The following is a 12,584-nucleotide window of genomic DNA, read 5'->3' on the forward strand; positions in this document are numbered from 1 at the left end:
ACACCTACGTCACCCAGCTTCTTTTTTTATAGGTCTTGTGTAGCGGGGGAACAGGGCCAGGACATTGCTGAGTAATGAGTAACTGCAGGGCAAAGATGGTCTAGATGTGGTCCAATTAGCTCTGTGTTTAGAACCACACATATTTCCCTGATGTGCCCTGTATTACGTCCTATATACATGCACCAACCAGGCATCCTGTGACGATATCATGAGTCTAGTCCCCTGGGAATGTGCCAACTGGTTAGTGCATAACAGGGACATATTTAATGTTCAACTTAGAGTCTTGCCTCTGAGTTTCTTACGTGTACCACGTGAGAATCTAGCTTTATCAAATGTGTGTATAATCTGTTACATAAGACCTGAGCATACTGTGTCAAAGACTGGATGTCATGGTCAAGTTTGTTTTTTTGGCTCCAAAACTCCTAAAATCTTCACTTCCAAATTGATTTTCAGGGTTTTTTAAAAACACATACTTAACCAAGAGTTGGTTTCTGCTGTATCAAGTTGATTGACTACATTGGAGATCAAAGTGTGTATAGCTGCTCCAACAGCTGCACTTGAAGGCGTAGTGAAAAGTCAGCCATCATAGAGGAGGTTGTGGGGGAGGGTTGAGCACTGTTCGAATACAGGAATAACAGCGCACATGTTAAGACCTGGAAAATTCATAGTAGTTCACTTGGCAGAAATAGTTGTGAAAAAGGTCATAAAAAGAGAGGTTGAGAATGAAGTTCAAACCTTGGCTCTTTTCTCACCTCTAAATGGCTGCTGGCTCGTCATGAAGTGGGTATGATTGTCAAATGTTTGATTTCGGAAAGTTACGGAAATAGACAGATTACCTCTGGCACAATAATCTTAATAACATCCTTTATTGTGTTATGTGGCTTTATTTTTCTAACCTCATCATGTGCATGTTTGAGATCAGAGATAAAAGTACATCTGTGAAGTTTCTCCTCATGTGAGTGATGCAACCCGATTTCGGCACCGGTTAGGATTTTGAAACTCCTGCAGTTGGATCCTGGCGTTATTCTCTCCAATGTTCTTACCAATGTTAGAAAGTACAGTATGTAGAAACATCGGTTCAGACTGTGGTCACCCTCAGCCTGTTAAGTTATGTCGAGCTTTCCAAACTTGAATAACTGCTGGTTATCAGATGCCAACATCCTCCTACGTATAGCTGTCCAGACTTTTATTTTGGTGAGGTTTCGGATTGTCGGTTCTCCTAATAAAAAGCACAGCAGTTTGTCTTCAAAGAGTACTGAGGTTTTTCACTTTCAGATGGGCTCTGTGAGAATATTCGCTGCCACCCAAGTTTGAGTAACGACTTTCTCATTTTTACTAAATTAACAAGACTGTCCTCAACAACAATCATGTTTTCCTGACGAGGACATCTTGTGGTTGCAATCATGACTCTTGTCTTTTAGAAGCAAAGACAGAATAATGTGAGATTATAGAAAACAAAGAGCTTTTAATAAAGACATCTTGTTGGGTGGCTGGGCATAACAGAATGAAACTTTGTTACTGGAGACCGTGGTTTGCATCCTATTTCCTACACGGTCAATGTTGGTTTGTTTTTAAGTATTACCATGTTCCTTCACTAACCATACCAAACCAAACCTTAACCATAGTGGTAGCAGAAAACATTCATGAATCATTTTTATAATGGCATTTTAGAAGTTACTGAAAACCGCACTGTCCAATGGGTTGTTTCGGAAAGCATTGACATATAACCTATTCTGTTCTTTAAGTTATTAACTATAGTATAGTTGGAGATGTATGTATATAGCTCCTTATATTAGTGTATAAAGTACATGCATGAGGAGTGCAGTCTTAGATGCCAGAGAGGTGGAAAAAAACATTGAAGATATTCATGGTGAATATTATTTTCATAATGTTTCTTTTATTGCCATATTTGGGGTTAAAGTAAAATAGTAAGAGTGGATGAAATGTGTGTACATGCGGATGTGATTGAGTAGACCCTCTACACAGACATACAAACACAGACACACACGCACTCACGGAGTAAAAATACTTGGCATGTGCCTTTAGAGACTCCCTCCCCTCTCACATGTTGGATGAGGCTTTTAGTTACATAACATAGTGAGTGGCGTAGTCCATATCAGTAGGAGCAGGAACAGGCGGGGTGAGAAACACAGAGAAGTCAGAGGTGGTATAGGGTCACAGACGGCTAGGGGCTTTTCCCACAGCGAGGACCGTCCACTCTCTTCTCCTTTGGTCCTAAGGGATCTCTGGTATTTCAGAAGCCCCCTTATCCCAAGGGAAGGGGAAAAGGAATATGCATACACACTCCAAACCAAACCCCAACCCTGGATACACACAGGCCTGCGCAGCCCCTCCTTCCTCAGCACTATGTTTACATTTCTGGGACATGGCTGTGTGAAAGCTGCAGATGAAGGACCACGGAGCATGAGAGAGGAGCAGCTGTGGGTGTGTTATTGCTCATGTGTTAGGAAGACTGTTGAAGTGGCGAGGTTGCGCCATAAATCAATATTATTGTTGATTGACTTTTGGTGGTATTGAAGACTATGACATCATTGAGTTATCAGTTTTTAATTAATGAATTAGAAATTAATGAATCCAAGGAAATTGGATAGTGGGTGGTGGAGGTCTACTGGAAATTGTAAAGTGTTCACATTGTCCATCACATTAACATACATGATGTGAGCAAAATATTAGTACACTATACAGTAACATTAAAATGTTCCGAGGTACTGTATCGGCACAGATGTTCCTAATAAAGTGCTCAGTGAGTGTATATAGATATAAGAAATAAGATACATTTTGTTATCAATATTGTGATGTTGGTTTGAACTATTTGCCCAACCCTACTGTATGAAGAGGAGTTACTCTCCAACGGGAGATAAATGTGTTCTGTGAATCATATTATATCTGTGCATGAGAGAGAAAAAAAGAGGGAATGTTTGAATGATTCATGCAGAAAATACACTGAACCAACATGGGGATAACGGGTGATGGAAAACATTCCATCTGTCCTTGAATGTAGTTTTTAACCTTCACATTTTCAACCTTGCACTTGGCGCTTGCTATTAAATCCAACAGGAATTGGCTCTGAAGAGACTTCAGCTCTGGTGAAGCAGCATTGCCTTTTTAGGCAGCTTTTTCAGCTTTACAGAATAACAAAGGGGCTGTTGTTGTTTTCAGCAGCTGAGAGTTTGAATGTGTGGATTATTGATGTTATGAGCCAGGACTAATGTGCCAGGTGAATCATCATTACAACAGTGAGTGTTTTGGATCAGGCCTGCAGTTTGTGCTTACACCCACTAGGAGGCACTATTGGACATGTCCGTTTAGAGCCTTTACAGGTGTTGTCACATCTGTCAGTGACACCCACATTGATGGATAGTGTTTGACACAGAAGACAACCTACAGTGCAAGAACATTTAGGCAAGCAGAGGGAAGTACTTTAAAGAGAATGTGCAAATGTAAGTGGATTTAAAACTCAGTCACAACATTAAAAGTCATTTCAGTCAACCGTTTGACAATCATTTTATTTCTTCCTCAGCCTGAATAGTTTTGGGAATTCATGAATCAGTTTCCTGCATGAGAAAACATTGGCAAAATATAAACCTTTTTATTTTTTTTTATTTTTGGGATGTGCTTCATTTTTCTGCAAATTAGACTCCAGGGTAGTCATTTAGTGTAACACGCCTCACAGTTGCACATTTAAACAATTCCATTACTGCTGGAATGACAAAGAAAGGCTGCATAATTCCTCAGCTCTTCATAATCAGAGCAAGATGAAAGTTTGTGCATTTTTTTCAGCAGCTTAGTTGAAGTATAAGCACATCTAGACATGTCTAAGCTCTCAGTGTGGGATACTTTCCAAAATGCAGTGTAAACATAGGAGTAGAGCTGGTGTTTAGCCACAGCGCTGCCAGTGCAGATGGTGCGTGTTTTTTAAGTCTCCAAAGAAAGCAATTGTTTTAAAAATGTAGGAGGCCATCCAAGGAGAAAGAGGGGAGGGGGGGGGGGGGGGGATGAGTGGCACTCGCACACACCCTTGCTCTGACTCATACTCACATGCATATAGACACAGTGATACACTCATATAAACAACTGATAAACAATGGCAGAACTTCCCATGTGTGGTCGGAGACATTACATCCACTCTACAGGGGAGGCAGTGCCTCAACACACACATCACCACATCACACAGAATCATTATGTATAATAATTGAAGTGTTACAAGACCAAAGAATTTCTGGGTTTTTTTCAGTATCACACACAGAATCAGATATTGCAGCTTACTAACTGTGCGTAAACACTAATCATTCCAATACTCACAATGAGCGCTGTCTGCTTCCTTTCAGGGAGTAATACTCTCCCTCACTCCCTATCTCACACCCACATGCACACACCAAAGTGGTGATTTTAACCACTCTGCTGTCCACACTGAGCGGGCTGGGCCCAAGCTAAATGGGCTGTGTCTCGATCTCCAAAGATGAACATTTGTATATTTAGCCCTGGGTCATTTCCCCAGAGGCTCTGCTTTGGGTTACGTTTATTCCCACCGCTCAGGGGGGAAACTCCCAGCATGGTAGCTACCTCTGCGTTCCTAAAGAAGTGGGCTATAATTTGGTAAACTGGTCAAAGAAGCCACTGTGCTCATGTGAAAGAAAGCACATGGTACGGTGGTGGCAGAGATAAAGCGATGCGGGTGAAAGGCACACTCTGATGTGCTTTACTTGTTGGAGACAGACACGTGGCTGCATCCAAGGTCTCTCATCATCTTTGGCTCTGCGTGACAGTTTTCATTTAAACATGAGTAAAAAAAGCTCCTAAACATCTATTGCAGGTAATTAGTGCTTGTCTGTGTATAGTCTTTGTATTGTACTCTTGTAGGGCCAAAAAGAGTACTACAGAGAATTTCAAGTTTCATACAACTCTTATTCTTATCCATTGTGTCCATTGGTAATAATGACATTGTACCTACTAAGTTAATTGCTTTGGTCTGGGAACGCTGGTGACATTTCTAAAAAGAAGTTGGGGAAGAAACACAAGCAGTCGAGACGATTAGTCAGGTTGTAAACAAACGTTGCCTCCCGGGAATCTCTTTAAACAACCAATCAGTCAAAGAGACCTCAATGTAAATCTGCCTAATTTGACCGATTTGCTCATATTATATAAGTTACTAAGCAACCAATATAATTCACATTACTCAGCAACATTCAAATTTCTTAAATGTCATTATATTCATTGAAAACAGCTGCATGGTTGAGCTGACAATGTTTTTACAGCTCTGTACTGGAGCTGTAGCTAACGTTATCTTCAGTAAGTGCCAGCACAGAGCGCTTCACAGCTCTGAGCTCTGGAGGTCTCTGTAGTCTGTGAACTTCTTCAAGGTTAAACTGGGAGATTATATAGACTCTGCTCACTACTTAGATATCTAACAACAGATTTTTTCTTTCTTTTTTGTTGTTTTTTGTTAAATGCTCACTTTTGCTATTGTGTGTTAAGTTGCTTTGTATATTTTAATTGAGATTTTGATACCTACTGCACTTACCGAAGGTGTGTGGAGGGATCATTAGCAATATTTCAGGTGTGGCCAGTTTGGGACCCCTGGGTTGTAGATGGAGACTTCTAGACTGTGTGGAAATACTAAGATTGAGCAAAATGAGCTGAATAATAATCATTTTCCAATTTTATGGAGCCATTTGTGCTGTAAGTTTGCACAATTTTGCATGTTTCTTCCTCTTGACAACAGCAAAACAACAACACACAACTTTGAACTAAACTAGATCATCTAATCTTCAGTCACACCCTTAGTTAGCTGTATGATCTAATTGTGTCGTTTTCCTATTCCTGTTGAGCAAAACAAACAAAAAAGGACATTGAAAGTTTGAGTTTTGGTTAGAGGAGGGCATGAGATGTAAATGGCCTCATTTTGTCAAATATTAAGACAGTTGAACTTTTGTTTCAGCTGTTATACGCCAGATGGTAACCCTGTGAGCTGCAAGAATGGTGTCAACACACACCTGCTGAAATAATCCTTATTAATACTGACCAATAATAACACAATCCTCCTAGACCTCCCAGATGTGTTCATCCTGGATTGATGAATTTGTCCTTTTAAAATAATATTTTGCTGCAGTGTTTGTTTAGAGTTATGTCGGTTACTATTTGGCTATTGCGGAGATAAACAGTCTGTTTTTAGCTCCTCTTATGAGAACAAAATGTAATATGATGCTCAGCTGACTTGGCTCAAGGTGATGACATTGCTCTGAGCAAAGGATGTGCCGATGAGTCACAAAGGCATGATCGGAAGCGCATACTTAAAATGTTTAGTGCGTAGTACGGACAGATTACTTTTGCATTTTTTTGTAACTAATCAAGACACTACTACTAGTGTCATTTAAAGAGTCTACTACAATCATTTCTGTTGGTGTGGGGCTGACATTCACTGTTCTTCTACAGTACTGAGAGTGGGAGGAATTATAAGATGTTTACCTGTTTAAACTTAAACTTCTGACAGGGAAGACACAGTAGACCAGGGATGTCAAACATGCGACGCCAAGGGGTCGAGTCCGGCCCACTTACCTTTCTATGTTCTTTTTCTTCTTTCCTGTTTTCCTTTCTTCGTTCGTTCGTTCCTTCCTTCCTTCCTGCCTTCCTTCCTTCCTCCATTTCTTCCATCTGTCCTTCCTTCTGTCCTTCCTGCCATCTGTCCTTCCTTCCTTCCTTCCTTCCTTGCATCCTTCCTGCGTTTCTTCCATCTGTCCTTCCTTCTTTCCTTTCTTCCTTCGTTCGTTCCTTCCTTCCTTCCTGCCTTCCTTCCTTCCTCCATTTCTTCCATCTGTCCTTCCTTCTGTCCTTCCTGCCATCTGTCCTACCTTCCTTCCTTCCTTCCTTGCATCCTTCCTGCGTTTCTTCCATCTGTCCTTCCTTCTTTCCTTTCTTCCTTCTGTCTGTCCTTCCTACCTTTCTTCCTTCCTTCCTTCCTGAAGTCTGAATATTTTAAATTATACAGATTGTTGCTTTAAATACGTATTTCTATTGATTTTTTTGTTTATTTTAATACATACAACAAACAATATGATCATGACAGGTATGGGACTGTAACTTCAATTTAGCAAAAGGAGCAGATGCTAATGCAGATGTGCAGCATAGTCATGTGCAACTAAGACTTCACACCATAGAGCGGCACAATGAAATTCATACTTGTGTCTTTGCCTAGAAATTGAGGTCATGTAAGGACTCCATGCAGAGGCTAGTTTATGAATGACTGGCAAGCTAATGGTCAACAAGCTAGCACGTGCTAGTTAGCTATAACAGTCTCTCTTAGCCTGTTACTGTTTTCTCTGTGCTGTACTGTCTACTTACCCTTCGAATCAACTCTGAGGATTGCTTACAGTTATATTAATATGGAGTTATTGAAGATTGGAAAAAAGCTTTCAACAAAACTGTCAATAGCAGGGCAACAAGTCCATACAGTTAATTAAAGCGATATATTTATCAGCTCCTATCTCATAAGTGTCTCAGTACTGTGGAGTGGTTTATACTCCGGAAGAGGAGGGTAAGATAAAATTGGATAATGCAGCACTGCCAATACCGCTACAATAGCATCCTCTGTTTTAAACTCTCTGGCCCAAAGTTGTGTTACAAAATTCCCAACAGTTGAACTTGATGTTGAAAGATTTGCGCAGATCTGCTTTACGCCTGTGAGGGAATCAACTGATCAGAGATTAGTTCGACTGTATCTCTGTGTGCTTTCAGGGGCCTGAGTTGCTGTCACATTTTCATTTCTGGGCACTGGGGCTTGAACTTTTGAACCTTGAATGTGAATCTCATTATGACGCAGCAAATTCAGGGCTGGAGCGGATAATCATCTCCCAATTTGATTTTAATCATTTGAGTCAGTGGCATATACAGCCTGGTTTAGACAACCTTTTTTTGAATTATAGTCAAGGTTGCACATCAGTTTGTACTTCTCCCATGATTATATTTGTTTTTTTTAAAAATATGTTTGTTGGGTAAATCCACCCCTCAAAGCCAAGTTCCATTCAAATCTGTGATTAGACAGAGACTTAATGTGAGAGGACAGCATGACAGTATACAAATAGGCATATTTCATGTTTGGAATGCTAAATTTCCCTTTCAAATACTTGCTTTGAAGAGCATTAAGAAAAACTGCTAAAAACTTCCTCTGAGCAATATTTTTGCTGATACACAACTTCCCAGGCTTTCTCATGCTTTCTGAATTAGCTGCAAGTCCCAACTACAATATACACACAGGCACACACACACACACACACACACACACACAGTGGCCATCTGGCTGCAATTGCACAAAACGGAAACGCACATGTTAGAATAGATCATTGTGAGAATTGTTTGTGTCTATGTGTGTTTTTCTGGGTACACACACAATGGCTCTATTTGTGTGAAAATGCCTGCGGCTGCAAACGTTGGCCTCGGAGCAAATCCACACTCTGCTTTTAGAGCCTCAAACATCAGTCTGGTGTTTCCTTTTCTTCATTCTTTGAAACAGTTGTGTCTTCCACGTGTCGGATGTACAACACCACACACACACACACACACACACACTTTACTGCTGGTAGTTTTAAAATGCTGTAAGTTTTTGGGTAGAATTTAAATGATGCTATAGTCTCTCTGTTTCCTTGGTAAGTGGTTCAGTCTGGGCGTTTTAAAGTCTGTATTCTGGGGCCTCAGGAGCCAGACTATAATTTCCCTTCTGCATTTACTGTTTATATTCTACTGAAGCTTTCTACAGGAGCACAGAGCATCCTTGATGTTGCTGCACATCTCTCTCTGTGTGGGGACTTTCTCACTGATCACTACCAAGAAACAGGCTTCCACTGTGAAGTCACAATTTCCAATATTTATATCATATAACAAGTGAATGTGGTGTAATTTCCCCCCCGCTTAGTCACACATGTTTTTGAAATACTACAAGCTTAAAGCTATAATCAGTTTTTTTTTATAATAACAATTGTTCAAATGACTATGTGTGTAATGTGAAAGGGGGGTTTTACATTAGAAAGAATTATCACCCGTCTCTGCAGTTCCTCTCAGCCCTACTGAGCTTTACAGCGTCTTTCAGCTCATTGTGGTTTTCCGCCCCACAAATTTACTGTTTTGGTTCAGTCTCACCACTCTAACAGCGTATTCGGCCACAGCAGTCAGCTGTTTTGTTTATGAAAAAGCTCTATAAATAAACTTTATGACAGACAAAGTTACCGACTAGTACTGGTGAGTAATGTGGAGCTTTTAGCAGCTAAAGCACCAGATCTTCTTTTTCCCAGGAGTTGGTGGAGAAGACCAAAACAGAGCTAAAAGAAGCGGGAAATTGGACTTATGTTTACTAAGTGGACACAAACACGTCTCTAAATGATTGCAAATGATGCTCCATGTTTGCTGGAAGTTTAAATAAATGGGCAAAAGTTCCCAATATTTAACTGTAATGATAACACAGCTTTTTTTCTGGTGCCCCCAAATAGTACTGAACTTCATGAACTGATATCAAAGCTTTGTTTTTTTGCCTTAAATCAGAGAAATTAAAATGTTTTAACCCCCTTTTTTTCCATCCAACTATTCAGTGCACCAGCTTTAAATACAGAGCCTTGCCTCCTTAAAAATATTGGTTTCCCAATTCAGATTAAGAAATACTTGGCATTCAAACAAAATTGAGGTTTGATATCTATCTCTACCTATCATGATAGCATTTCCTTTGCCACGTGCAAATCACATTTCTATGGCAGCATAGTAGTCAGGAATCCATGATAATATGCCTCAGAAAGATCTATAAAGACAAGGATCTTCCAATAAAGATCACAAAAGATTAACTTGGTCTTATTCTCTTGCTCCTCAGTGTGGATGAATTCATCATTTATGACATATCATGTAATGAAAAGTTTTAAGTGACTTTCCTTACTGCTACATATACTGTAGATTTGACTGACATTTAGACAGTGCCTGGAAGGATTTCTTAATGCTTCATTTAGTAGGTAACATCTGTGTGTGTGTTAGTCTGAGGTTAGCCAAGCCCACACAAGCTCATGACATCATGGTTTGTTGCTCTGATGTTTTCTTCTTCTGCTCTCTGCCATGAACCTCCCGCCTTACCTTTCATCGCCACTCCCTCTTTGCCCTTTTGCTTGCCTGTCTGTCTTATTTTTTCCTGCTTTTCTCTCTCTCTCAGTCTCTCAGCCTATTACAACTGTCCCTCTACACACCCCTTTTTTTTCTTTTCATCTTTCTTTCTCTCTCTATCCTCCTTTTCTTTCTCTACCTCTGTCCCTGTTGGCTCGATCCTCTCTCTCTTCCTCCCTCTCTCTCTCGCTGTCCATAGCTGTATATGGCATTAAAAAAGAGAGTTCCACGGATGGACTCTCTGGTCTTGGCTAATGGAAGCAGACTTGTCTCTTTGTGTAAATATTTGCACAGAGGGATTATAGATGGTCCCACGCATTCAAGGTGGAGCCCCACTCTGCTTCAGGCCACATTAGGGCAAAGAATGGTGCGGAGTGTAGCTTTAACATAACATAAGCTTAAATGTCATAGATGTCATAAGTTGATGTGACATGACATTAACGCAACATGCTGGTGCTGAGATTTTGAGGTATGAAGTGTTGCAGGTATTGATGTCACTTTCCATCTCCTTTGTCTTTTCTGAACAGGCGCCGGGCAGTGACCTCCCTCTCAAACATGTAGACACCATGGTGAGTTACAACTTGTGTGTGCATGACTTCCTCCCCTTCTCCATTCATTGTTTTTTTTCTTCAGGTCCAGTCGTCTCATTGCTAAGATTATTGAATTAAAGAAGCCCATTAATCTCTATATTATTTGCAGACAGATCACATGCATTTAATGTCTGGAGAGAATTTAATTATGAGTGGATTGAGGCTCTTCAGGTGACATGACAAATGGCAACTACACCGTCAAACAGCTGAATCTTTAATGCTTTATAGAACAACTTCAGCCATACCTCATACATTATAGAGTCTATAAATCATTCTTTCTTTTGCCTTCTGAAGTATGGCAGTCCAAAAGAAGTATTCTTTGTTTGCTGTCATCAGTCTGGACTGACCTTGTCATATTACAAATCCAATTTACTGCCATATTCATGTAATTTTCAAAAATACCACTTATCTAATGTTCACAATAAGCACACAGTACCAGCATTCTTTTTTTTTTTTTTTTACAAGATGACTTCAGACCTCTTACAAACCAAACAGGGGATTTTCTCTGCTGTGAGTCAAGCCAGGCTGCTGTACCAAACAGCTGAATCTGTTCCTGCTGGATCTATTTCCATGACTGTGTGCAAAAGCGCATCAGACACTGATTAGCTGCTGACTTGTGAGGAGGGAAACTAGTCAGTGCAATATAATGTAATGCAAAGATTTCAATGTATTCCTCCCACCATGCATGCAACTTTTAAACTGATGTGAGGAAGACATTTTGAGCCCGTTTTTCATAAAACAATGAAGAAAAAAACCCCAAGACCACAATCTTTTTCTAACTTTAATTAAGTACTGCCAGTGCCTTAACATAACCATAAAATGTTTAATAGGGCTGCAGTTTCTTTTAGAGGATATTGAGCTGCAAGATTGGACATCTTGATGGGGAAAAGGTACTAAGTACATATTAGCAATTTGCCAAATAACATTTTCTCATTTTAATAATAATAACTTTATTTATATAGCATCTTTCAAAAACAAAGACAAAGCAAGCAAAAGCATTAAAATAAAACACAAGACATACAACAGAGAGAGGTAACGACTGGCATTGACAGGATGAGAGTAGAAGACATTGGAATACAGTTAGAGATAATACGAATGTAAAAATATATAAAATAAATAAGACAAAGTAAAATAAGATTAAATAAAAAACAGTTTGTTTTTTGTTGAGAGAAAAAAAAAATTCATACACATGCATTATGTTGTCTTTGCACTTCAGTTAGTGTAGATGTAATTCATAGGAGACAACATTGCTCATCAAACCATTGAGTTCAGCACTTAAATAGTGAGAATATGTGAGTGTTGCAGCTGTGCGAATATAAGCTATTCTATAAATCATTGTCACATTCAGCCCCCTGCAAAGCACATACATTTTGTTATGTGCCTTGAACAAGTAATGCTCAATACAAGCGATTCAATGGATGTTGTGTGCAAAAGCATTGTAAAAGCTGCAACACTGTGGTTTGGTTCCACGGTGACGTCTTTGTACATGCACAAAAATTAGAGTATACATGTTTGCCTTGGACTCACTGGGCTCTACTTGACTATGACATAACTTCCTGTGAGTTGTATTTTGTCTGGGAAAGGAAGGATCAAGTAACTGATTTGGAGTTACCACCCAAAGCTAAGTGCCCACTTTCTCCACGAGGACAGAAATAAACACACGCACTAGTATGCCTGTGTGTATGTGTGTTTGTGTGTGTGTATGTGTGTGTGTGTGTGGGTGTGTGTGTGTGTGTGTGTGTGTGTGTGTATGTGTGTGTGTGTATGTGTGTGTGTGTGTGGGTGTGTGTGTGGCTACTTTTATTGGCATTTCCTTTGTTATTCTTCAGTTTTCTTCCACAGTGC

General features: G+C 39.9%; 1 protein-coding gene across 5 annotated transcripts in view; it reads left to right on the forward strand.

The window, feature by feature from the left end:
- tns1b (tensin 1b) overlaps nt 1–12,584 on the forward strand; it is a 154,996-nt gene that overhangs the window by 84,681 nt on the left and 57,731 nt on the right. For all 5 annotated transcript variants that reach the window (XM_053328001.1, XM_053328004.1, XM_053328000.1 and 2 more), the window contains one exon: nt 10,677–10,718. In XM_053328001.1, coding sequence (XP_053183976.1) covers nt 10,677–10,718 — 42 coding nt within the window. The remainder of the gene's footprint in view (nt 1–10,676; nt 10,719–12,584) is intronic.

The sequence above is a fragment of the Scomber japonicus genome, chromosome 11 (genome assembly GCF_027409825.1).
Source record: "Scomber japonicus isolate fScoJap1 chromosome 11, fScoJap1.pri, whole genome shotgun sequence".
NCBI classification, from domain to species: domain Eukaryota; kingdom Metazoa; phylum Chordata; class Actinopteri; order Scombriformes; family Scombridae; genus Scomber; species Scomber japonicus.